The sequence below is a fragment of the Astatotilapia calliptera genome, chromosome 7 (assembly GCF_900246225.1).
Source record: "Astatotilapia calliptera chromosome 7, fAstCal1.2, whole genome shotgun sequence".
Lineage (NCBI taxonomy): Eukaryota > Metazoa > Chordata > Actinopteri > Cichliformes > Cichlidae > Astatotilapia > Astatotilapia calliptera.
In genome coordinates, this window is record NC_039308.1 from 54,960,890 (window position 1) to 54,985,366 (window position 24,477).

At 39.2% G+C, this 24,477-nt stretch overlaps 2 protein-coding genes across 4 annotated transcripts; both read left to right on the top strand.

The window, feature by feature from the left end:
* The first annotated feature begins 1,696 nt into the window (after positions 1 to 1,696).
* Positions 1,697 to 5,453, top strand: LOC113027463 (boophilin-H2). Of its 2 annotated transcripts, none has more exons than XM_026177077.1 (7): positions 1,697 to 1,819; positions 1,959 to 2,137; positions 3,110 to 3,301; positions 3,755 to 3,931; positions 4,075 to 4,119; positions 4,268 to 4,346; positions 4,449 to 5,453. In XM_026177077.1, the coding sequence occupies exons 2-7, from the start codon at positions 2,041 to 2,043 to the stop codon at positions 4,531 to 4,533; spliced, it is 675 nt and encodes a 224-aa protein (XP_026032862.1). In that variant the 5' UTR covers positions 1,697 to 1,819; positions 1,959 to 2,040; the 3' UTR covers positions 4,534 to 5,453. The 2 variants fall into 2 exon arrangements, with proteins under 2 accessions (XP_026032862.1, XP_026032863.1); XM_026177078.1 differs by having other exon boundaries at positions 1,697 to 1,815.
* Positions 5,454 to 8,446: 2,993 nt separating this feature from the next.
* usp3 (ubiquitin specific peptidase 3) lies at positions 8,447 to 23,035 on the top strand. Of its 2 annotated transcripts, none has more exons than XM_026175870.1 (15): positions 8,447 to 8,951; positions 9,214 to 9,274; positions 9,774 to 9,911; positions 10,119 to 10,202; positions 11,909 to 11,990; positions 12,254 to 12,333; positions 15,280 to 15,393; positions 15,631 to 15,744; positions 16,013 to 16,102; positions 16,313 to 16,419; positions 16,672 to 16,752; positions 16,871 to 16,989; positions 17,107 to 17,220; positions 21,079 to 21,146; positions 21,698 to 23,035. In XM_026175870.1, exons 1-15 carry the CDS (start codon positions 8,861 to 8,863, stop codon positions 22,164 to 22,166), a joined length of 1,812 nt encoding a protein of 603 aa, XP_026031655.1. In that variant the 5' UTR covers positions 8,447 to 8,860; the 3' UTR covers positions 22,167 to 23,035. The 2 variants fall into 2 exon arrangements, with proteins under 2 accessions (XP_026031655.1, XP_026031654.1); XM_026175869.1 differs by having other exon boundaries at positions 8,449 to 8,951; positions 15,953 to 16,102.
* Positions 23,036 to 24,477: the final 1,442 nt, after the last annotated feature.

A 24,477-nucleotide genomic window follows, 5' to 3' on the forward strand; every position in this document is an offset into this window, starting at 1 on the left:
TCTTCATTGCCTATGTTTGTGTTCTTAGCCAGGTTTAATCTCTATCTCTGCATTAAACTCCATGAGCTTGTCTTGTCTTTATAAGGTTAATGCATTTTCTGTTTGTGTATGTGAATTTGCATATGTTGCTTTTGCAGTGTGTCAGACTCCTTCATAATTCTCCACTTAAGCCGTCAGTTTTCTTTCCCAAATTTACTAACCCAAATTTTAAGTTCCCACCTTATTCCTGCTCCTCAGCCAGAAGCTAGGGCCCACTTGTCAGGTTTATGGAGACATGGCGCTGTAAACAATTCAACCAGAAACTTGCCTTGGCATGTCCAGTCAAGTTAACCTACAGGTCTCTTCCGACCGCTGCACGTGGAAAATTGATCCAGATCTGTTTCGCCCCTATAGAAACACAACTGAGACATTTTCATTATTATCATATGTACTTAAACTACCCTTTTCCCTCTCTCTGGTCAGAGGTCCCAACTTATGTTATGTATATACGTGTAAGCAGGTCTTCATTGCTTTTCCTATGTATTTTGTTAATGTTCAGTAAGTGTAAGCTGCTTTCTTCATTGCCTCTATATGTTATAGTCAGGTTTAATTCATGCATTTTCCCTGATTTCTTAATTCAAAACTATCTCACTTCTGATTCTTTCCAGAAATAATTTCACATGTAACACTTTGTGTATGTGTGTTTTCTATTCTTGTTTACCTCTTTGTTTGTGACGGTGGACATCTCTAAACCATCATGAGTTCAAGCTTCACTTTCAGTCCAATTACACCCTGTATTCTCACAGTCGAACTCGTCCGGCTTCACCTCTCACTGGTCACTGTCCTCTTCTCTCAGTGTCCTTTTGTTGTCTTGAATTCCAGCAAACACAGTCTGTTTCTTCTCTGTTTCTCTTCAGTATTTTCCTTTTGGATCAAGTCCCAGCCTGGCAAAATACCACATTCAGTGCCTTTAAACAGTCATGTCACACTGTTCTTACCAGCCTGCTGTCCACCGTGCATGGTTCATCACGTGGTTTCTTCTTTTCTGTTGATCCTCTCAGTCATCTCTTTCAAGATTACTCCAAGCATGGCAAATCTGACAATCAATGTCCAGTGGTTTCCACAGCTCATTGTCCCACTGTTCAACTGCCCAGCCTGTAATTTACAGTACATGTTTCCACCTCGTGGTTCCTTTCATGCTGCTGCTGGTGTCGTCAGTGTGGTTTCCGTTGCACTGTCTTTTGCCTGCTATTAATTCTTCTCAAGTCCACGATGTTCTGTCGGTCTTCATCAGGAGATTAACTGTCCTTTGAGCTTCTTCTCAGGATGGGGACAAGTGCGAGGTCAAGCTGTAAAATTTTAAGCCAAAATCTGGCCTGTTTTCTCCCAATTATGCTACTCTAGTGGTTTTGGCGCCGTACTCAAAATTCCAGGTTGAGAGAAGTCCACCTTTATTTATCTGTAATCTGTGTTGACACACTAAAACATACAATTAATATCCTTTTCATTTATTTTCTCAAAACCTCCATTCGCTTTATCTGCCTAGAGTTTAACTCATCTGTTTCTCTCTCTGGGTGCTCACTCGTCACCTTATATGGGCATGCAAACTTCCTGTCACCCACACCATTTCCTGTTACACACACACAGCACGCAGCTGCTCTGCTGTTTCTCCAGGCTAATCAAACTTATTTTGTATTTACAATCTACAAACCCTCTGTAAATGCTCAGTTTGAAATTCAGAAGGTCATCTTGACCATATCTTCATATCCAAATCCATGAAGTTACAGCAATGCGATACTTCTGTTAGCAAGCATGAACAGCTGTACCTGAAAAAGGGTCGGTGAGTGTATATGTGTATGTTTCTGCTGTGTTGTACGCGATCACAATAACACAAAATAGGAGTGGCAATAACTGTTTTTAACTTCTTCTATACAGTAAATGTAATAAAGCACTATGACTACCCTTTGTTTCGATTAAAGGTGTCCCCATTAGAGAAACTCTGGTCCAAAGGTCAGTTATGACCACCCACTCCCACTGTAGTTTATAACCTTCTCTCACTCCATGAAAGACAGCACAAAGGCAAGCAGCACGATGACGGGCCTTCTGGTGTTGGGGATTGTGTTCTCAGCCTTCCAAATCGGCTATTCCAACATTCCAGGTATATAAAACTTTTTTTTCTTCTTTAACTTGCTAAACAAAAAGAATAGCCGAGCGCTTTTTTATACGTGAGGTTTACTTTTCATTATCAACCAGGCTTTCAGCTCACTGAGCTCATCTTTAGTGAAAAATCAGAAAGACTGGAGACTTGTGTTGCTGTTTTTTTTTGTTTAGTTTTTTAATATGTACATGATTGGTGACCAAAACTGAATCAAATAGATAAGCTTCACCTTCAGTCCTTTCAGCCCAACATGGCGATTCTGTTATCAGTTTTTCTGAGATGAGTGGATGAACTGCACCACGCACTGGTGCAGTGTGTGGAATCACATAGAGTGTTGCTTAGACCTATTTTAATCAGTTCAATAGGAAAAAAAATGTTTATATTTATTTTGCAAGTCTAACGAGACATAAGTCATGTAGCGACTTCCAACTGATGCCAACAATGACTGTTTTCACTCTGGCTGTTTACCATACTGTAAATGTTATTTACATATTCTTCACGACTGCACAAAGCACTGAGATCGTGTTTGTCTGAGCCTGACCGTTATGGACATGCTGAGCTAAAACGACACTAACGCACAACTTCATCTCACTGCACCACAGAGTAATAGAATAGGAAAGGGTGCAGCTTTTCAGCACCCATAAGGTAATAGCAGGTTAAATTAATGGATATTTAATTGAATTAAAGTTTAACTATGTTTATAAAAAGTTTGAAACCACTTCTTTACTGTGAAACCTATGAAGGGCGGGAGAGCTGAAAATGTGCCATAAATGATACTTTTTATTGCCATCATAAAAACAGGGAGTTGGTCTCTGCTGATGAGTTTAGTTAAACATTAGCTACATTTCTGTTTGAACATTATATTTTAGAGTATACTATATTATGTGTATTATTTGAAAACCAAAACATCCACTCAAATTTTTTTTTTGCATATAAAATGTTTCTTACATTATGTTCTTTCTCATCCAACAGAATTCTGTCAACTACCTGCTGATGCGGGTCAGGGAACAAGCTTCAACTTTGCTGTGTATTATGATGTCAGCAAAGATCAGTGCAGCCCTTTCCTGTACAACGGTGAAGGAGGAAATGCTAACCGTTTCCAAACTGAAAGAGAGTGCTTGAGAAACTGTTCAGTCAATGCAGAAGATGTCTACCCTATGGATGGTAAGAATCATTTTGAATAAATCGTTTTCTAACCACTTACAACTTAATATGCAAAATCCAATCCAAACACACACAAAACATCTTCTGAAGAACTTGGGAACATAAACTAGCCCTGGCCTAGGCCAGACAACTCCTTCAGTGTAACTGACTGAGAGAGAAACTGACAGAAGAAAAAAGAAAAAAGATCATTGTGTCGCATATTATCAGCACAAAAACCTTTTTTAACAGTTTTGTCCACATGCAATTTCTTTAAGTCCTAAGCAGCTGTAGGAAGGACAGGGGCTATTGAGTATTTGCAATGCGCCACCAAGTGGTGAAAGAGCACATCTTCCTAAAAATAAGTAAATGACTCGGGTGATTTGCCTTACAGTTATAATTAATCAATCAGTTAATTAGCAGCCATTGTTATGGATACTCTCAGTGATCAGTGACGATGATGTTTTCTCCCCACAGCTAGGAAAGCTTGCCACTTTAAAAAGGTGGAAGGTACATGCAATGGAAAATATCTGAGGTACTACTATGACTCTGTTTATGACAAATGCAAAAGATTCCTTTGGACCGGATGCCTCGGAAATGGAAACAGATTTTTTGACTTTATCAGCTGCAACTCCACCTGTGCTGGCATCCATGGTGAGCACACACATCTCTCTTTTACTGTCACTGTTACATGTTAATATATCAATATGTTATTGAATATTAATTAATGAGTCAGTGTTAATTTAAAAAAAACACGCAGTACGATAACATGTTTTTTGTTTGTTTTTTGTTTGAAGTTGATGGTAATGAGGCAGAGGAGGATGAGCCAGACACTCCAATTGGTCAGTAGACACACTTTAACCTTAAAGGACATAATGTGAGAAAAACAGATTGTTTTAACTATTATGAGTCAACTTCTCACTAGCTTTTTACTTAGCACCATATCCATTTACACAAACCTTATTGTTAAACTGCCACCCTCTTTAACAGCGATCATCTGTGGAGTTTTGCTTGCACTCATCGTTGTTGCTATCATCGGAACGGTGGTTTTCCTAACGCTTAAGTCAAAGTAAGAACAATTTTGTTTGCCTTAAACGAAAAGAAAGATCATTCCCCACTGGTAATGGCAATTTTTCTACAATTACTTTAATACTCGTTTTACTTCCTGTAGGAAAAAGAAGAAGGGTGCTGGGAAAAGTAAAGAGCCCCAGGCTGATGCGCCTCTTCAGGCAGAGAGAGACATTGAAATGTCATAGAAAACTTCAAAGAGCAACATTTAGATTTTACCAGCTTGGTTTTGGGCAATAATCCGTCCACTAGTTTTGATTTCCTTATAACAGTCATTACATTATTGAAATATTGTGTTTTATTTCATTTCTATCTCTTAATTATTTTTTAAGCTTTGATCAATAGAATTAGTCATTGTTAAATGAATAGAAAATAGATTGTTGTAATAGTAGCAATAGTTAAATAATCAAAAAAAAAAAACCCCTGAAAGACTTGCATCAATAATTTGGGGTCATTAGAACCCAGGCAGTGTTTTACACAAGCATTCAAACATAGGCAGGAGACAGGAAACAAGTTCACATTCGTTTGTTGCTTGAAAGGCTGTTAGTAGTTTGAGCTCATAATATTTCACTGTTTCCAAAACTGCATCGACACCTGGGGATTTGATGAAAAAACGTCTGAGGTCTGAATGCACGTGCCAATTCGAAGCCCAGCACGTATATTTAGAACTGTTTTTTGTACAATGATGTCTTACGCACTCTCTGTGATTATGTTTTCTTACTCAGCATTCGTAACTCTTGCACAGGCAGTAATGATCTAAATATAAAAAACGCATTCCTTCCTATCTTCTCACATCTTCATATTCTTCATTTAGTATTGCTTTATTTTGTATTGTATTCAGGGTATAAAAAGTATTCACAGAACATGGAATGTTTGATTTTAATAAATGTGCTGGTAGAAATTGATCTTAATGTCTTTTTTTATTTTTTGTTAGTGAGGAGGGATAAATGTTCATAAAAGACTGGAAATATCCTGAGCGTTGTTTTACTTTACAGGGTGTTCTTCTTAAGGTGCTTTTGTACTGTTTGAGTTGGAGCAAAGTTGAAAAGTGATCAAATTCAACTGTAACATTGTCTGATTGGTTCAATAAAAGATGCTGTTTCTTTTATTTGGATGTTAATTTTTTTCACTGTTAATTCCAGAAATACAGCTGGGATATATGCAGCTGCATTATTGGCTAGAATGTCCCATGCTGCAGAAGGTGACTTTTCTTTAAAAAAAAACAAAAAAACATGGGTCCTTGTCCAATCTCGTCATCTGCACCTCCATGTGGCTAATTTTACAATTAGCTTTGGGCAAACAGGATAGAACTATTTGTAATCTGCAGAGAGGTAATCACAGATTTCGCAATATTGCATTGCAATCTTAAATCTTTTTCATTCATTGGTATTTCCTGACTTCCATGTGGGAATTATGCAAGTACACACATACAGTATCTGCTCTGGGCCTGATGCTGGCTGTAATGTGTACAAATGGACTTTGGTGTTTTCTTACCATCTAGGAGAGAGCTACACTATACTCACAGAATCAGGGGTTAGGGTAGATAATCAACATTCTTTTGCTTCATTTCCATGACTACGGTAGAAAAAATACAGCACACTTTCAGAAAGTTATGTGGGCAGCAGGAGCTCATTTTTAAAAAAATCAGTAAACAACATGTGAGACCACTACTTTATTAGGGTGAGAATAAGGGTGAAAATTACTATTCATCTGACCGCCCGCCTTTTGACTCGTGTGAAGAGACACCAACATATTACTCCGGTGATTGCTTCCCTTCATTGGCTTTCAGTGACTTTTAGAATTAAATGTAAAATCTTACTTTTGACTTATAAAGCGCTAAATGGCCACGCACCAAACTATTTGTCTGACCTTTTAGAGCTTTGTACGCCCTCTAGAGCCCTTCGATCAAGTGATCATTTACATCTTACCTTACACAAGTCTAGGATGGTTCATAGAGGGGATCGGGCGCTTGTGGTTGTGGCGCCGAATATGTAGAACGATCTACCTCTCCACATTAGGAAGGCCTCAACTGTCACTTTTTAAAAATCCCATCTTAAAACATATTTTTTCACTTTGGCTTTCGATACTACATGAGAGTTACCAATTCTTTTTATCCTAATTTTCTTACCTGTTGTTGATGTTAATGTCACTGCTTAATTATTACTTCTTTTTTTTTTGGTCAACTCTGTGTTGTCATTAAATGTGCTTTATAAATAAATAAATGAAATCTGCTTCTTAAAGCAAACCTCTAATAAGAGAATCACATGCATGGTCAAGATGTCCTGCTGAAGTTCAAACCAAGTGTCAGAAGGGGAAACAATGTGATTTAAGCAACTTTGAATGTGGCATGGTTGTTGGTGCAAGACAGACTGCTCTGAGTATTTCAGAAACTACGGATCTACTGGAATTTTCCCACAGACCATCTCTAGGGTTTACAGAGGATGGCCTGAAAAAGAAAATTTATACAGTGGCAGTTCTCAGAGTGAAAATGCCTTGCTGATGTCAGAGGAAAATGGTCAGGCTGCTTCGAGCAGATAGGAAAGCAACAGTAACTCAGATCTTAGTCGTTACAACTGAGATATCTACAAGCGCATCTCTGAATGTCGAACATTGAAGCAGATGTACTACGGCTGCAGACGACATCAAGTGCCACTGCTGACAGCTAAAGGTGGGAAAGAGAGACTTCATTAAAAAACTGGGACAACAGAAAAGTTGGAAAAATGTTGCTTTGTTTGATGAAACTTCTGCTGTAAAATTTGGAGGGCAGAGTCAGAATTTGGGGTAAACAACCCCAAAGCATGGATCTGTCAATGGACCAGAATCTGTGATGAATGTTCAATCTATGCCAAAAAGGGATTAAGGAAGCACTGAAGCCAAAACGGGGTCCAACCTGGTACTAGAAATGTGTAACTAATAATCTAGAAGTGAGTGCATGATAACTTTTAATAATGGGGTGAATGCGTTGGGACCTTTAAAGGTGAAGAAAGATGAACCCTGCATTACTGCTTATTACTTGACACCTTCTGCAAAGGGGACCAGTGTCAAGATCTAGTTTTTCTTTGTTATTTCACTTTATAATGTATTCATGTGGAGCATAGTCCTAAATATGCTAAATAAATTTTAGCTATGTGTAGATTATATTAGAAACTATTCTCCAATATTCAAAAGGCACATGTTGCAGTTTCAGCTAATGTGGTCAGTGGATTAAGGCCCTAGTTACTGACTACTTTCTACATTTAAAGACACTGTGTAATAGGTTCATCTGTTAGTTGTTAATGGTAAAAGTTCACTTTTTTCATAGGTTACTTAATCAGTGATATGTAATTTTAACAGACCATGAAGCTTTACAGGTAGAAGTAGCATCTGTCCACGTTTACTCGGTTATTAAATGGTAACAAAATCATTAAGTAATTTTTTAGGTATGATTGAATAATAGTAATTTTTCATCAACATCCCAGTTGACCAGAATGATATCCACATAAAAAAAATCTTAAATATTGATAATCTTGTATCGTCGCGTTTTACAAAATTGATGTAAAGTGGTCGTGAGGCCCAAGAAACAAATTATTACATTTCCCTAATAATTTGGCAAACAATCTCTATCCTCAGATTTACTACAACTCAAATCCCAGCGATTAATTGCAGAGTTACGTGGTGACACTGTTAAAGTTTTTAAACGTTAAAGTCCCCTTTGTCACCTACAGGACAGCACACGATGCCGAAACACGAAAATAGACGTCATCATAAGCTCGCATGCGTGTTGGCGACCGAGGTTTAAACAAGGGAAACTTACTAATGACCTGCGACGAAAAACATAACAAAACAAAACGTTATAGAGGACGTGGCAAAAATTGATGTTAATATTTGTGTAACTACTAAGAACATAACCTTTACTAGTGTTATAAGCTATTTATGCGTTTACATGCAATTTCAAAATGAAAATAGCTGCTGTTTTGTTAAAAACTGGAGCAGCAAAATATCAGTAAACATGACAGAAAGAGCTGCTGTCCCAGAGTAAGGTCGATTTACAACGTGGCTTTGGCCAGCTTTAAGCAGCAGTTAAAAGGGGGGGACGAAAACGGAAGTGGTGGGAAAAATTCTCTGGTTAAGTTTTTAATCTTTGTCTGTGTGTGTGTGTGAGCCGGCAGACAGTACGTCACTTCCTCAAGTTATTTCCATTTGTTTGTGGAAAGCGCCAGCAGTTATCTGGTACCTCTTAACACCAAGGATAAGGTTACGATTTCATCTTACAGTATGTGCGGGTGGCAGCAGCGGCTCTTTTTATTTATGTAAACAGTTTTAATGTGAAATTATGGAAGCTATACAATAGCTGCATAACGCGTCGGCGTAAGCAAAAGCAGGAAAACGTGCGTTCGCCACCAGAAGTAGTAGATCTGCTAACGTTAGCTAGCTAGTTTTAGGTTAATTGGCTAACTATTGTTAGCTTCCCGGGTCCCGGTACCGTTGGTGTGTTAGTGCTGGTTATAAAGTCGGTTCACTCACAATCGTGAGCTGATGGAGTGCCCTCATCTGAGCTCAAACATAAGCGGTGCCTTTGATTCTTCCAGGTTCCCTAACGGTACTCCGTCCTCCTGGTGTTGCAACGGTAAGAGGAGCGTTTTTCTGTCTTTCATTTTACTTCAGTAAAATTAATTTCGTTGTACATAAGCGTAGCTCGGTGCGCAGTATTTTTGGATGCCAACTTGTGAGCAGACTGCCATATTTCTGTCTGCTAGGTAAGCACTAGCCACGAGTCAACAGCAGATATCGCAAGGGCAAATCACAATTCGCCATATCTGTATGGCTGTTGAGAGAATTATTCATTTACATATGCGAGTTCATTAAACGGAGTCATCTTTTATGTTCAGTTTGCAGGTCTAATAAAAGTCCATGGATTTGCCTTACCTGTCTGATGGTTCATTGTGGACGGTGAGTTTTGGTTTTGTTTTGTCCGCTAAACCGCCCTCTTAGTAATTTTATTAAGGAAGCTATTGACTTTGGGACAAACAACTTTAATCATTCAGTCACTTAAGCACACACTAAATAAAGCGGTGTAGACTGCAGCCGGTGGTCACTGAGATGACTGTGAAAAACCCTCAGTTGTGATTTTAATATGATCGATCCTACTGGCCCTAGCCTGTGCTTATTCTGTTTAATAAAACGTAAAAAAATATTCTGCCAAACCTTTTTTTTTTTTTAAACAAAAAATGTGTTTCCAGAATTCAATTCACATTTGTAAGCTTTATAACACAACAGACACTTGTTAAACTTCTGGGACGGGAAAAAACACTTCTGATTTTAAAACATTCCCCTTGTGTAATTGCGTAAAACCTTTTAACTAAAAATAAATACATTTTTGAGCATAACTATTGAGTCATTTCAAGGAAATTCCAGATGTGTGTTTATAAAGCTGTCTCTTTCCTCATAGATATGTCAATGGGCATGCAAAGAAACACTTTGAAGAGAATCAAGTCCTTTGTGTTAGTCAAAGGAAGGGTGAGAAACATGAAAAAGAGAAAATCCATCATTCTGTTTGCATGGACTGCAGCAGCTACAGTGTGTTTTGGTAAGTGTTCTCTCTGACTACAGTCTGACTCATCTCTTACCAGTCAGAGGATTGTGTTGTCATTTAAAAAAATAAAATGATCCAACTTTATTAAAATCTGTATCGATTGTAATAATTTCTTCCACATTTCTATGCTACCAGAGAAAGATGTAACAATATTAGTATATTTGTAATAATAATATTTTGTTGTTAATGTGTATTTAATAGTTACAGATGTGATGAATTTGTTGTGAACGACACCAAACTTGGGCAAGTGCAGAAGTTGCGGGAACATCTTCAGAGTTTAGAAAAGTAAGTATTAAACAATATGTTCCTCATTTTACTGTCATGGTTGCCTTTTACTGTTTAAAAAGGACAACTTTTTTTGATATCTCAAGAGTAGGGCTGCAATGATTCATCGAGTAGTTCGATTATAAAAAATTGTCAATGCAAATTCTTTGCTTCAATGGTTCATTTAACACACACACACACCATTGTGTTAAATGATATAAATACGAGTTTTTCACCTGCATTTGTCACGAAAAACAGAAATTCAAACATATTAAGGACCAGCATGTGAATAAAAAGTTTGACAACATTAAGCCCACACAGCTCCCAGTTTTGAACAAAAACACAACAGCAGCAGTGATGATGATGCCGACATAATTAAACGCGTAGCTGGAGTTTGTATACAGAGGTGGAGCCACGCTGAGCTCTGACTGAGTGAAAGAAAACACAGGAACAGTGATCATATGAACAGTGATCACCAATAAAATCCTTACTGGGAAACAGCTAGCAGGAGGTCATCATCAAAGCACCTGATCAACAAACTCAGACAAACTTTGTAGCTGCTCCATCCACCGCCATTTGTTTTACACCGCGCAAAAATCTGCAGTAAACCTCCAGAAGTTGTATTAAAATCTGCAGACGAACTGTTAACTTAGTCTAACACCATGTTTAAATTATACAGCTTACTGAAGGCTGTTTTTACATTGAAGTGAAACCTGCAGCAAACGGGGATGAGTCTAAAGGGGGGATGGAGTGTAGTAAACTATAATAATTTCAAGGCTTTTGTAACACTGTTCAGATTGAAATTGAAGTAATATAAAATATTGTATTAATTAAATAGCTTTTTTTAAACAATACAATGAAAAATGTACATGGGCCAGTACATTCTGAGTCATTGTCTTGGTGGTTGTTAAGCTGGACACTGAATTATTATCAGTATTAATTAATGTCTACAAGACGTCTGTTTCGACAACACTAAAACATCAACATAGGAAGAGCCTTCCAAGAATACAGTAAAGGTAAGTTTTTATGCCTTAGTTTAGTTTTAGAATCAGAATACTTTATTGATCTCTAGGGGAAATTATTTTGGTTACAGTGCTCCAGTATAAACGGTAACAAAGACAATACACTAAGTAAGAAATAGACACAATATATACATGACTTGTATGCATATAAGTCACTATTGATAAATAGCTGAATAAGAGGAGAGCATGTGCAAAAAGGGTGTAGCTATTGCAGTATACAGTGTGTTAAGTGGATGAGTTGTACAGGGAGATGGCCACAGGCAGGAATGATTTCCTGTGTCATTCAGTGGTGCTTTTTGGTACTCTGGTGCTCCTGTGACTGACCAGCATGTCATGCAGTGGGTGGGAGGTATTATCCAACATTGTCTTTATTTTGGACAAGTTTGCATATACATCTTGTTTTATTCAAGTTTGACCTTTGACTCTACTTGAGATTATTTCTATAGTTCTGCATTAAACAAAATGTTTAGTTAAAAATGTAATTCAGTATGGCATGTTTGAACAATCAGAGAGTTTAGTTTGTTTTTTCATTAGAAATTTTGTAAAACAGTTCAACTTAAAAATATTTCAGTATCGATAGATTACTTGATTACTAAAATAATTGATACCTGCAGCCCTACTCTAAGAGTATGCTAGGCAAGTTAAGACATGCACCAAAGTAATCTGCTTTATCCAGGTGACGCAAGTAATCTTTTCTGCTTACAGTTCAGCACTAATGGGTGAGCGACAGAGGAAAAGGAAACTTCAGGACAGCCCAGCAGGAGATGGCAAGCTGTTAAAAGACAGTGTAAGTAATAGTTCAAGGCAAATGTTTGCTGCCTTGAAAAAAGAAGTAAAGATAGCAGCTACTTTAGAATCACACTCCCAGCACAAAAGACTGCACCACTCTTAAAACTTTTGCAAGACTATTTTTTACACTGTGGTGCAGGGCTTCAATTAAATGAGTCACAGCGTCTTTATAGAGCTGTACGCCAACTGACTTTAAATGTTAGCTTACAGCAGAATTTTTCCATATGGCTTTAAACATGCACATATACTCGTCTCTCTCAGGATGGCGTGGCTCTATGTGCTACAGGCCTGCGCAACCTTGGAAACACATGCTTCATGAATGCCATTCTGCAGTCCCTCAGGTAAGTGCACTGAGGACGAGGTATGTGGGTGATGAACCGAGTCTGTGGCACAATTCAGTGGCTCTGCCCCTGTAGAGCCAGGGCCCCACGAGCAGTCATCCTTTATTAATATAGTCTGGGGCACAGTTAGGGGGATTACAGAGGCTGCTTGGAAACAAGACACAGTCAAAGGCCAGGTTTCCCTGATAATACACATTTAGTCACAATGCTAAAGGATTAGAGCAGTGGGGTTCCACATTTACAGACAACGAAGCTAGTATTCTTGCAAAATATCTTTTTTCTTTTTTTCATTTTCAATATATTGATTAGTAATTTGAACATCTAAAAAATGTCACGAATAAGCAAATTTGTTGCTTTGAATTTTATTTTGTCAGGTTGTCATCACCTGGCAACTTCTGGTGCCTCTTTAAAGTCAGTGAATAAATAATTAGATGTATTAAGACAGTTTCAGCTGTAGTTTTTTTCATTCATGGTTGCCAACAAACATGAAAACAAAGGTTAAAACCTTGTGTGGACCACAGCATGTTTTTTTCAGGTTTTCCACACTTACTCTTGCTTTAAAAGTCCAAAGGTTGGATGTATGTTAGGTTCCAGCATCATCCCTTCAAATATGAAGTTAACTTTGTTTGAAAGCATGTACATATATTATATGTAACTTTGAGCCACACCTCTTAATCAGTGAATTCAGACCCTTTAACATAGCTGTACAGTGGGGCAAAAAAGTATTTAGTCAGCCACCGATTGTGCAAGTTCCCCCACCTAAAATAATGACAGAGGTCAGTAATTTGCACCAGAGGTACACTTCAACTGTGAGAGACAGAATGTGAAAAAAAAAATCCATGAATCCACATGGTAGGATTTGTAAAGAATTTATTCGTAAATCAGGGTGGAAAATAAGTATTTGGTCAATAACAAAAATACAACTCAATACTTTGTAACATAACCTTTGTTGGCAATAACAGAGGTCAAACGTTTACTATAGGTCTTTACCAGGTTTGCACACACAGTAGCTGGTATTTTGGCCCATTCCTCCATGCAGATCTTCTCGAGAGCAGTGATGTTTTGGGGCTGTCGCCGAGCAACACGGACTTTCAACTCCCGCCACAGATTTTCTATGGGGTTGAGGTCTCGAGACTGGCTAGGCCACTCCAGGACTTTCAAATGCTTCTTACAGAGCCACTCCTTTGTTGCCCGGGCGGTGTGTTTTGGATCATTGTCATGTTGGAAGACCCAGCCTCGTTTCATCTTCAAAGTTCTCACTGATGGAAGGAGGTTTTGACTCAAAATCTCACGATACATGGCCCCATTCATTCTGTCCTTGACACGGATCAGTCGTCCTGTCCCCTTGGCAGAAAAACAGCCCCATAGCATGATGTTTCCACCCCCATGCTTCACAGTAGGTATGGTGTTCTTGGGATGCAACTCAGTATTCTTCTTCCTCCAAACACGACGAGTTGAGTTTATACCAAAAAGTTCTACTTTGGCTTCATCTGACCACATGACATTCTCCCAATCCTCTGCTGTATCATCCATGTGCTCTCTGGCAAACTTCAGACGGGCCTGGACATGCACTGGCTTCAGCAGCGGAACACGTCTGGCACTGCGGGATTTGATTCCCTGCCGTTGTAGTGTGTTACTGATGGTGACCTTTGTTACTTTGGTCCCAGCTCTCTGCAGGTCATTCACCAGGTCCCCCCGTGTGGTTCTGGGATCTTTGCTCACCGTTCTCATGATCATTTTGACCCCACGGGATGAGATCTTGCGTGGAGCCCCAGATCGAGGGAGATTATCAGTGGTCTTGTATGTCTTCCATTTTCTGATGATTGCTCCCACAGTTGATTTCTTCACACCAAGCTGCTTGCCTATTGTAGATTCACTCTTCCCAGTCTGGTGCAGGTCTACAATACTTTTCCTGGTGTCCTTCGAAAGCTCTTTGGTCTTGGCCATGGCAGAGTTTGGAGTCTGACTGTTTGAGGCTGTGGACAGGTGTCTTTTATACAGATGATGAGTTCAAACAGGTGCCATTCATACAGGTAACGAGTGGGGGACAGAAAAGCTTCTTACAGAAGACGTTACAGGTCTGTGAGAGCCAGAGATTTTCCTTGTTTGAGGTGACCAAATACTTATTTTCCACCCTGATTTACGAATAAATTCTTTACAAATCCTACCATGTGAATTCATGGATTTTTTTTTCACATTCTGTCTCTCACAGTTGAAGTGTACCTCTGGTGCAAATTACTGACCTCTGTCATCATTTTAAGTGGGGGAACTTGCACAATCGGTGGCTGACTAAATACTTTTTTGCCCCACTGTATAAAATCAAGCACCTATCCATGCACTCTTCCTTTACCAACATTTGTGAAAAATGTATCCAACTGTGTGGGAACCTTTAGAGAAGGGAGCTCGACTGTCTCGCAGAGCCCGACCTCAACCCTATTGAATAACTTTGGGATGAATTAGAGTTTAGATTGCAAGCCAGGCCCTCTTGTTAAACATTAGTGTCTAACCTCACAAAGGCTCTTCTGGATGAACGGGCAAAATTGTCAAAAGCCTGTTATACTGTATCTGCAAATAGATACAGAAGCTCCTGCAGATGTTGTCACCCAGTACGTTTGTGCATATAGTGTATTTGGAACTTGGATCCTCGATCCCTATAGTGAGGTGATCTGGTAGGTGTGTTATACTGGGGTATTTTTACTAGAAGCATTTCCATATTTTCAGGATAACACTGCTTCAGTTCATGGGGCATACTGGGACATTGCTATTTCAACTAAAGGTTTAGAGACTTTTAGAATGCGAAGGTGCTTTGAACCTGTTCTCCCAGCGTTTAATCGTCCAGCATTTTATTTTGACACTCTCCTGCTCTTTCCTTTAATTCGTGACCTGTCGGCTGTCTGCTGATGTTACGTTTGAGACGACTGATGGCAAAATTTGTTTCTTTGACAGCAACATCGAGCAGTTCAGCTGCTATTTCAAGGAGTTGCCTGCTGTGGCTCTACGCAGTGGTAAGACGGCAGGAAGAAGGATGTACCACACCCGCAGCCAAGGGGACAACAGTGTGTAAGGTCCTCTTCTGAAGGAGGGACGATTTATGGGCAATAATTAACGTTAATTTCAGCAAGTAAAATTGGCAACATTGTTAGTTGTGAGTGGTTCTGTAAGGCATCCAGTTCTAATGTTATTGCTGAAAAGGAAAAGATGGGTAGGCAAATGAAGAAGAAAAAAATCAGGTATAATTTAAAAATCCAGAAAATTATTTCGGTTAAGTCTAAAATAAAGTTTCTTTATGTTGAACAGATCTTTGGTGGAGGAATTCAGGAAAACTCTCTGTTCCCTATGGCAAGGGAACCAGACCGCCTTCAGTCCAGACTCCTTGTTTTATGCCATATGGAAAATCATGCCAAGTTTCAGGTACACCCACATTGTAAAAACTGTTTTCTATAAGTTAAGCTGCTAATGCAGAGCAGGAAACTGTTTCCGTTTCACTTCTGTTGTTGTTCCGAAGTGTTACCGTTTTTAGTCACACTACTAACAAAGGTGCATTGTGTTTCAAAAAACTGCAATAAACCATTGTGAGTCATTGCATGAATGCAATTTAAAGCTGTGTTTGTGTGTGCAGAGGTTATCAGCAGCAGGATGCCCATGAATTCATGCGTTACTTACTGGACCACCTCCACAGGGAGCTACAGTACAGCCGTAACGGGGCGTCTCATCCAGTCTCACCTCAGGATGGAGTCAGACTCTCTAGTACAGATGGCAAATGCTGCACGTGAGTCCTTCTAACCATACACTGATTTTGCTTTTGTTGTCTCAGCGGGATCCTGAATTTTTTTGCATATAGTTAATATTTCCTACTTTTTTCCAGTTAACACAGACTAGTTGTAACAATATACTATCGGCATGACCATATTTAGCAGTAAGTCACTATAACTTGAATGTAAAAGCTACTGCATGTTTTGTTTTTTTTTATTCTTTACAGAAATGGGACCGCCAGTGTTGTGACATCCATTTTTGGTGGTATACTTCAGAATGAAGTCAACTGCCTAATTTGTGGGACAGAATCTCGAAAGTTTGATCCATTTCTTGGTAAGACATAAACGAAACCACACACTGAGCGGCTTTTGTTGTCCCATACAGCAAAGTTCATGTGTCAGTGTTTGGCAAGATAACACAAAAATAAATTTGGGTTTCTGTAGCAAATCTTTTTATTGTTGCTCTACATCATAAAGCAAATAAATGAATGAAAAGCCATTTATTATAGAGTTATAGAGTTAAACTTGATATAGCCTGATGGTGCGTGACACGTCATGTTTTTCCCCTTGTGTGTTTTTTACTCAGATCTGTCTTTGGACATTCCCAGTCAGTTCAGACAAAAGAGAAATAAGGACCAAGAGCCAGTGCCAACATGCACTCTACGTGGTAAGTTTCTTGTAGTCAAAAATGATCTTTTATAGGCCTAGTTTCAAAGTTTGTGACACTAAAATTCTTCAGAGCTTTTCAATTTTTTTGTGTGTATTTGTTTTTGTTTTTCTTTAAGACTGCTTACATAGCTTCACCGACCTGGAAGAACTCGATGACACAGAGCTGTATTACTGCCATAAGTGTAAAAAGAGACAGAAATCAACCAAGAAGTTTTGGATCCAGAAGCTGCCAAAGGTTTTTTTATATATATTAATATTTTAATATACACTTCACTGTATCTACTATTAAACTATAAAAACATATGTTTGCTTTTACTTCTTAAATAAATTGCACTTTTGTTTCTACTCATAGGTTTTGTGCCTGCACCTAAAACGGTTCCACTGGACTGCCTTTTTGAGAAACAAGGTGGATACCTATGTAGAATTTCCACTGAAAGGTCTGGACATGAGAGGCTACTTACTTGAGGTGAGCCCAACACTCACAGCCTTTTTATTTTCTTTGTTTTTCCACAACAGCTACATTTAAGAGTCAGATCAAATGCTGATCTGCAGTTTAATCAGGAGACCGTAAGATATGCTTTTAATGGCAGATAATACAAAGGCCAGAGTAGGTTGGTGAGAAAACACACCAGCTAAAATTCATAAAAACTGCAGTAAATGTTTGCAGAAATTTGCTACAATTTTGCTGGCTCCTAAAAACTCACAGTGCTGTATCAGTAAACACTTGTACAGCCAGTGATGATCATCTTTTTCCATTTTTCTGCTCTTACGACAGAAAAACAAGTTCACAGAAATTACCATTGTGGAAATTGTTGGTATCCAAGTCAGTGTGGTAGGAAAGATCACAACAGGAACGTAGTTTACTTATGCTAGTTTGAATTTTTTGTAATGAAGCATTATAGTTTTGTTACTTAAAAAAAAATACATTTGAAAAAAGTAACACACATTTATCTAAATAAGAATTTATATCAACACAATGGTAAAAACACATTGTGGTTGTTGGCAGTGACACTGATTGTGATTGGTTGATGAGGCTGGTGTCCTAAAATGTACACGAGTGCTCTGATTGATAATAAAGTATTAAAGAAATATGCTAAATTATTAACAGTAGTGCACAGACCTGGGTTGTTAAACTACCATCTGTAGCAAATGCATTTTTCATTATTGGATCAGTGGTTACCACCTGCATTTGTGACTTTCTGATAGATCTCCAGCTGGTTACGTAGGAGGTCCGTGCTTGTGTTCACAACTTTGCAAGATGCTGTGATGGCTGATTCACACCTATGTCTGATTCGGGGACATGGAGTGTCTATTTCATTTCATTTCAGAGTGCAAACAGTTTTATACTGGGCATAAACTGCTTTTGATTAGATCTTTATGTAAGGTCTGGAATTCAGAGTACTTGTGACAAGTATTAATCTTGTTTGTCTGAATGCTCCAGAGCTTCAGGGGGTGCTATTCTACAGCAAATCGCTTTTCTGACCGCTGTGCAATAAGTATGTCAGTTTTTTGTTATAATACGAGAGCTTCTCCTAACATACAACCACAATTCCTAAGTAGTTGGGACACTGTAAAATGCCAATGTCTCATAAATCCATATTTGATTCATAATTGAACATAGAAAACACATCCAGTGTTTAAACTGAGAAAATGTACCTTTTTAAGCAATATATAAGCGAATTTTATATATTTTATATACAGCAACACATCTCAAAGGAGCAGAGACAGGGTTACATATAAAGTTTAGCATTTTTTTGCTGAAATATGCAAGGCCAACCTTGAAAAAGATGTCATCTGGATGCTCTAAAACCCATATGTGCCTTTCAGTGTTGATGGTGTCTTTCCAAGGCCTATTTCAAGTTCCAGTCACTCGTGCACTCCCATACTGTCAAAAAGGATTTCAAATTTCGATTTGTCTGATTTGTCTGTCTTTTAAATGAGCTTTGGCTGAGAGAAAACTGCAAGGTTTCTTGATCAAAGTCACATATGGCTGCTTCTCTGTATGATGGAGTTTTCCATGACAGAATCATGTCTGTTTTTAATGCATTGCTGACTGAGTGAAGATCACCACATCCAATATGGATTTTAAGCTTTGTCCCTTTGTCTCCAAATTCTGTGAATCCTTTCATTATTATGTACTGCAGATAAAGAGTTGTTACACATTTTTTTAGATGCCATTTTTTGTGGATTGGTGAACCTCTGTCTACTTCTGAGAAATTCTGTCACTCTAAGGCTACGTTCACACTGCAGGCGAAAGCGCATCAAATCCGATTTTTTTGACCCTATGCGACCCATATCCGATCATGCTATGACAGTGTGAACGGCGCAAATCCGATATTTTCAAATCCGATCTGGGTCACTTTCGTATGTGGTACTGAATCCGATACATATCCGATGTTTTAGAAAGCGACTGCTGTTTGAACGGTCAAGTCGCATTAAATCCGCCTTTTACGTCACCGACACAAGACTGAAGCCAATTATCAGCGCCCAAGAAGACATCGCGAACGCTTCCTGGCCATCCAGTGTAGATGTCAGTGAAACTGTTGGGAAGACAACGTAAACATTTTATTTGTACTGTATAATCTGCAGATTCTGACAGAAATCTGCAGCTATCCTTTGAAGCACCGCTCCTCTCTTAAACAGCAATAAGGATCATTATTAGGTTATTTACATTATTATGTAAATAACAAAATAACTTAAAGCAAAAATTGGGAAACGTAAAGTCCGAAGTCTTTATATTAACGGCCATCAGTCAAACAATACTGTTTGTTCTTGGTCTAAACAGAGCGCGTTGTGTGTGACGTCTTCTTTTGCGCATGCGGGCCGCTTTGAGCGTTCACACTAGAGCGCGTTTGCTGTCGCATTTTATTTGTAGTGTGGACGAGGAGACAAAAAAATCGGATTTGATCAAAAAATCGGAATTGAGCATTAAGACCTGCAGTGTGAACGTAGCCTAAGATGCTCTTTTTTTGCCCAATCATCTGTTGCCAATTAACTGGATAAGTTGCTAATTGCTTCTCCGGCTGTTCTTTTAATGGGGCATTCGTGAATAAGCCAGAATTCAGGATTTTTGAGTTCCCATATGGAATTTGATGTGGAATGCCCACTCAGCTTTTATTTCTCATTAGGAAAGTCGGTAGAGCCCACCAACCCTGAGTTAGCAATCCAAGATGGAGTTGAACGTAAACAGTAGTAAAACTTTTTTTTTTCTTTTTTGTTTTTACATTATTTTGGAATTGGGTTTGTACTTTAAAATTATTAGCAAACATAAATCTTTAATGTTTGTGTGACTTTTTTTTTCAGTCCAAGAGCTCAGTTGCAGATCTGCTCCTTTTGCTCTGTCAACAGATAAAAATAGTCTTGTACATTGTTCTTCACACAGAAGGTCAAACAACACATGTACACAAATACAAGCAATGAGTGAGAGCTCGGGATGTTGGCAGCTAATTTGCTAAATAACAGGAAAAACTGGTCTAGTCAAAACGACAGAAAAATCCTCGGAAAACATTAAAAAGTGAACAGAATTTAAACCATTGCAAACACACACTGAGTGAGATTGTTTTGGCTCTGTGAGTTCAGCAGTGCTAGCAGCAGTGACCTTCTTTTCTGGGAGCTTCCACATGAAGAATGTGGTCACACCTGGCCTCGGCTGCTTGGCTCTAATCCAGTTTATTCCGGCGAAGCTGATATACAACTGCTTTGTTTTATTTTTTGTTTGTTTGTTTTTTAAAACATCAAAATACTGCAAAACAGCCTTGTTACCATGGTTGTTACTTGCTTTAATCTGTTCAACTGCCATCGAAAGTGTGGTGAACTGGAAGTGGTCAGTGTCCCTGTATCCCAGCTCAACCAGTAACTGCTATTGTACATGAATAAAATAAGAAAAACAGGCTTAACTGACTCGTAATTCTGGTACTGACTAGATCAGGGGTGGGCAATCTCAGTCCACGAGGGCCGGTGTCCCTGCAGGTTTTAGATGTGTCCTCGAACCAACACAGCTGATTTAAATGGCTAAATTAGCTCCTCAACATGTCCTGAAGTTCTCCAGAGGCCTGGTATCATGTGATTCAGGTGTGTTGACCCAAGGTGAGATCTAAAACCTGCAGGGACGCCAGCCCTCATGGACTGAGATTGCCCACCCCTGGACTAGATAGTGCAGCAGCGTTTAAACACGTAGTCCATTAATCGCGTACATCTCTACTCATAACTGAAGGAGTGTAAACTGTTTTGATTATTATCTGTCTGCCAGTTTGTGGCTTGTATCCACTTCCAGGTGTTAAGGGCATTTCCACAGCATTTTCCTTTTGCTCTGTTGTTTTTGCAGCCAGAGAAGTCATTACCAGGGAGCTGCCTGTATGACCTTGTTGCTGTCGTGGTGCATCATGGATCTGGGTGAGTAGTTTAACATTGTTGAGTCTGGCTTTCCTGATTTGTTAGATGGTGTAAAATGCGGTAATTACACAGCTTTCTTAGTCAAGAAGCATCCATGTTTAGAGGTCATGAATCAAAGCTATAATTAATAACTGATTTAAAAGGGCCAGCTTGATCCATATTTTGTTTTTTTTTGTTTTTTTTTGTACAAGTGTATTTTTTGTGTTGTAGAAGAATAAGGAACTGAATCCTAACATGCATTCAAGACTGGGCTATGGATCTGTGCATTATTATCTGCCAGCTTTGAATTACTGTATAGCCGGATCACATCCGCTTTGTGAAAGCTGCAGTTTAAAAATTTATGTAGCCGCTAAAAGGCATTAGGCTGCAAGTCCTTGAAAACACATTTAGATTCAAACAGAATCAAAGTGCTTTTGTCTTTGGCCTCTAGGTTGCAGTGTTGCACTGCTGATATATTGTCGAGCTGAATTCTCCCCTCTTGCTTCAGCAACGATAGATGAACTCTTGCATGAAAGCAGGCAGCAGAATATGACGTGTGTTTGTGTTCACAGGGTTGGGTCGGGGCATTATACAGCGTACGGCAGCCATGAGGGTCACTGGTACCACTTCAACGACAGCACAGTGACTCTGACCAATGAGGATACAGTGAGGAAGGCCAAAGCCTACATCCTCTTCTACGTAGAGAGGACTGGTCAGGTGCCCTCTGACACAAGCGCATCAAACAGCACAGCCACGAATAAGCCTGCCGTGGACGCTGCAGCTGTGGACAGTGTTTCTCCAGAAATAGTTTCTCAGGACACAGTCGTAGCCGATACGGTAGCTACAGATCTGGATTTTGCGGACGCAGCATCGTCACACGAGGACGTCGCGGGCGAGAAAGAGGAGGTAGATGTGAACAAAGACATGGCTACACTGGCTGAGGGTGACACAGTATCAGTGAAAGCTGCAGCAGATGCAGATACCTCAGACAAGGCTGCAACAGAAGAATCTCACCAAGCTCTACAAACTGTTGCACAATAAATAATTCTTTGAGATTTCACTGCCTCAGACCAGCTCGTGACTTTTGTTTCGACTTCACCTCAATCACATTTGTCACCGTGCTTGATTATAATTTTCACATAACATTCACATTTTCACTCTTGTGTTATGATTTGTTTGAAAGCGTCATGTTTTAACTTGCTGCTTAATTTGTTTAGTAGACTTTTTGCATGTTTTCTCTCGATGATGTGCCCTCATACCGAGGTAGACTTCTCCATATCCAATAGATTCCAAAGGTGATCGTTTAAAGTTTAACGTATTGAAGCTTTAGCCTTGGAAAACCTCAGTTGGTCCAATGTTTAGCCTAGACTGAAGAGATTCATTGTCAAGAACACTGTGTAATATTTGGCATTTCTATTGTTTTTAAAGTTTCACATGTCATATTTTTCACCTTAAGAGCCCAGTAGTTCTGTTTTCCAGTCATTAGAGGATATTTTAAGATTTAGAATGCAATGCATTTGACTGACTGGTGCTCATTAGGGCTTTAGAAAGTTGTTTTAACGTCTTGACCAGAACCAATGTAAAAAGAAGTGATCATTCTCAAAAAGTTTGCCTGTACTGATGCTGGAGTATCATGTAACATTTTATGTTGATTTGAAATGGCCATACACGGGGACCTGAAGTGAAATTCTCTTCAAATGTGTACCAGGCAACACGAACATGACAGAATACAATGGAGAACATTTTATTAAGATGTTTGTGTTGGGCTGTTTTTATCATCGACGGCAACCGGCCGACCCGCTGCAGTAAAAGGCAAACAAGACGCCACGGTTCACGTTAGGTGGTGGTTGCTGCACTGTCACAAGGAAAGATGGTAAGACCAAAACTAATAAAGTGAAGTTCCAAGTTAAGATTTTGCAGGAGTGAATATTGAAGAAAAACATGTATAGAAATCTGTTCATTAGTCAGGAGTAGGGATATTAACCTAGCGAGCAGCTCTGGAGGAATTAAAGAACTGCATCACTAATGTTTCTACACTAGCCTCTATTTTTAAGCTTATACTGCGAATCTATTTTCTAAACAGGTTCATGTACTTTATGCAAATTAAATATCATCAAACTATTTATTGACGCGTATGTTAGGAACAGTTTTTTCCATTTGTGTGTGTGTGTGTGTGTACAGTAGACACATGCATACTAAAATATATTTCATGTGTATTTCCAGTATACAACTGTCTCAACACCCTTATTATGCCTTGTAATGATTAACTGGCTTTGATATGACCCAAGTAGGACTTCTAAAATGAGAGCCTTTAAGTTGTCTTCCCCACACAAACACACACACACACACTCGCAGAGTCACCCTCCCCCCTGCACACGTGCCACCCAGTGAGCCGTCTCACTCTGGCAGGAACAGGCACTCCTGTATGCTGAGGAGCAGCTGCTCTTCATCGCCTGCACACAGGTGGTTGCGGTTTGTTATTCTGTCCCCATCAGTGATACAAGTGCCCCCCTTGTTTTGTTGTTTCAGATTTTTTGATTATATCCCAAATGTGGAAAAAACAACGTTGGAGATCTTGTAAGGGGCGTCGTGACACGGTGACGCAGAGTACAGAATGTGATCCGCCTTCCAGCAGTGGAATTTCCCAGTGTCCTGCTTTTTTATAGAGATCGCCGATAAAGAGTGACGTAGAAAAAGCTGGCAAGGAAGTGTGGAGTGATGACATGGGCTGAATGGTATTTTGCATTTTGCCAACTCTGTACGTCCTCTGCGAGCCAACTGAACAAACACTCTGAGTTGTAGTACTGTCTGTTCCTTGAGGCAAAGTCCTGCGTACGGCTTGTGACTTTCACTCACATGAAGCGTTTTCCACGTTATGTGGCTCTCTGATGGTCTCGATCACAATGCAGGGAATGCAGATCCCTTTAAGTACATTAAATACAGACTTTTTTTTAAACATTGGTACATTTCGCAAAGAATCATTTAATGTAAAAATTTGACACTGATAAATCATCCCATTATTTTTCACTACCTCTGTTTTTAAAAGTATCACAGAATTTTTTCATAATTCTTGAGGTGTTTTAGGTTTGTTTTTTTCCCTCCAACTTGACCCCTAACCGTAGTTGTTGCACGGGTGTTTCTGCACTACCCAGTGAAGGTGTTTCTCTTTTTTTTATGTCTCTTAGTGTGTATCTGAGAACTAGGCCAGGACAGTGTAAACATCTGGCTGAATCCAGCACTTGCTGCCTGTTGAGAGCCATGACAGATGGAAAGGGAGCGTATGGCTCAAACACTTCCATCTTTGACTGCACAGCAGTTGTCTTCCCAAAATAGCCCGTGCTCTACGGCCTTA

Excerpts from the sequence above, each read along its gene's own strand:
- LOC113027463 (XM_026177077.1), top strand. The coding sequence starts at position 2,041 with ATGAAAGACAGCACAAAGGCAAGCAGCACGATGACGGGCCTTCTGGTG. Across the intron at positions 2,138-3,109 it reads CGGCTATTCCAACATTCCAG|AATTCTGTCAACTACCTGCT; the intron begins GTATATAAAACT and ends CTCATCCAACAG. Across the intron at positions 4,120-4,267 it reads TGAGCCAGACACTCCAATTG|CGATCATCTGTGGAGTTTTG; the intron begins GTCAGTAGACAC and ends CCTCTTTAACAG.
- usp3 (XM_026175869.1), top strand. The coding sequence starts at position 8,861 with ATGGAGTGCCCTCATCTGAGCTCAAACATAAGCGGTGCCTTTGATTCT. Across the intron at positions 9,912-10,118 it reads AGCAGCTACAGTGTGTTTTG|TTACAGATGTGATGAATTTG; the intron begins GTAAGTGTTCTC and ends TGTATTTAATAG. Across the intron at positions 17,221-21,078 it reads TGAGAGGCTACTTACTTGAG|CCAGAGAAGTCATTACCAGG; the intron begins GTGAGCCCAACA and ends TTGTTTTTGCAG.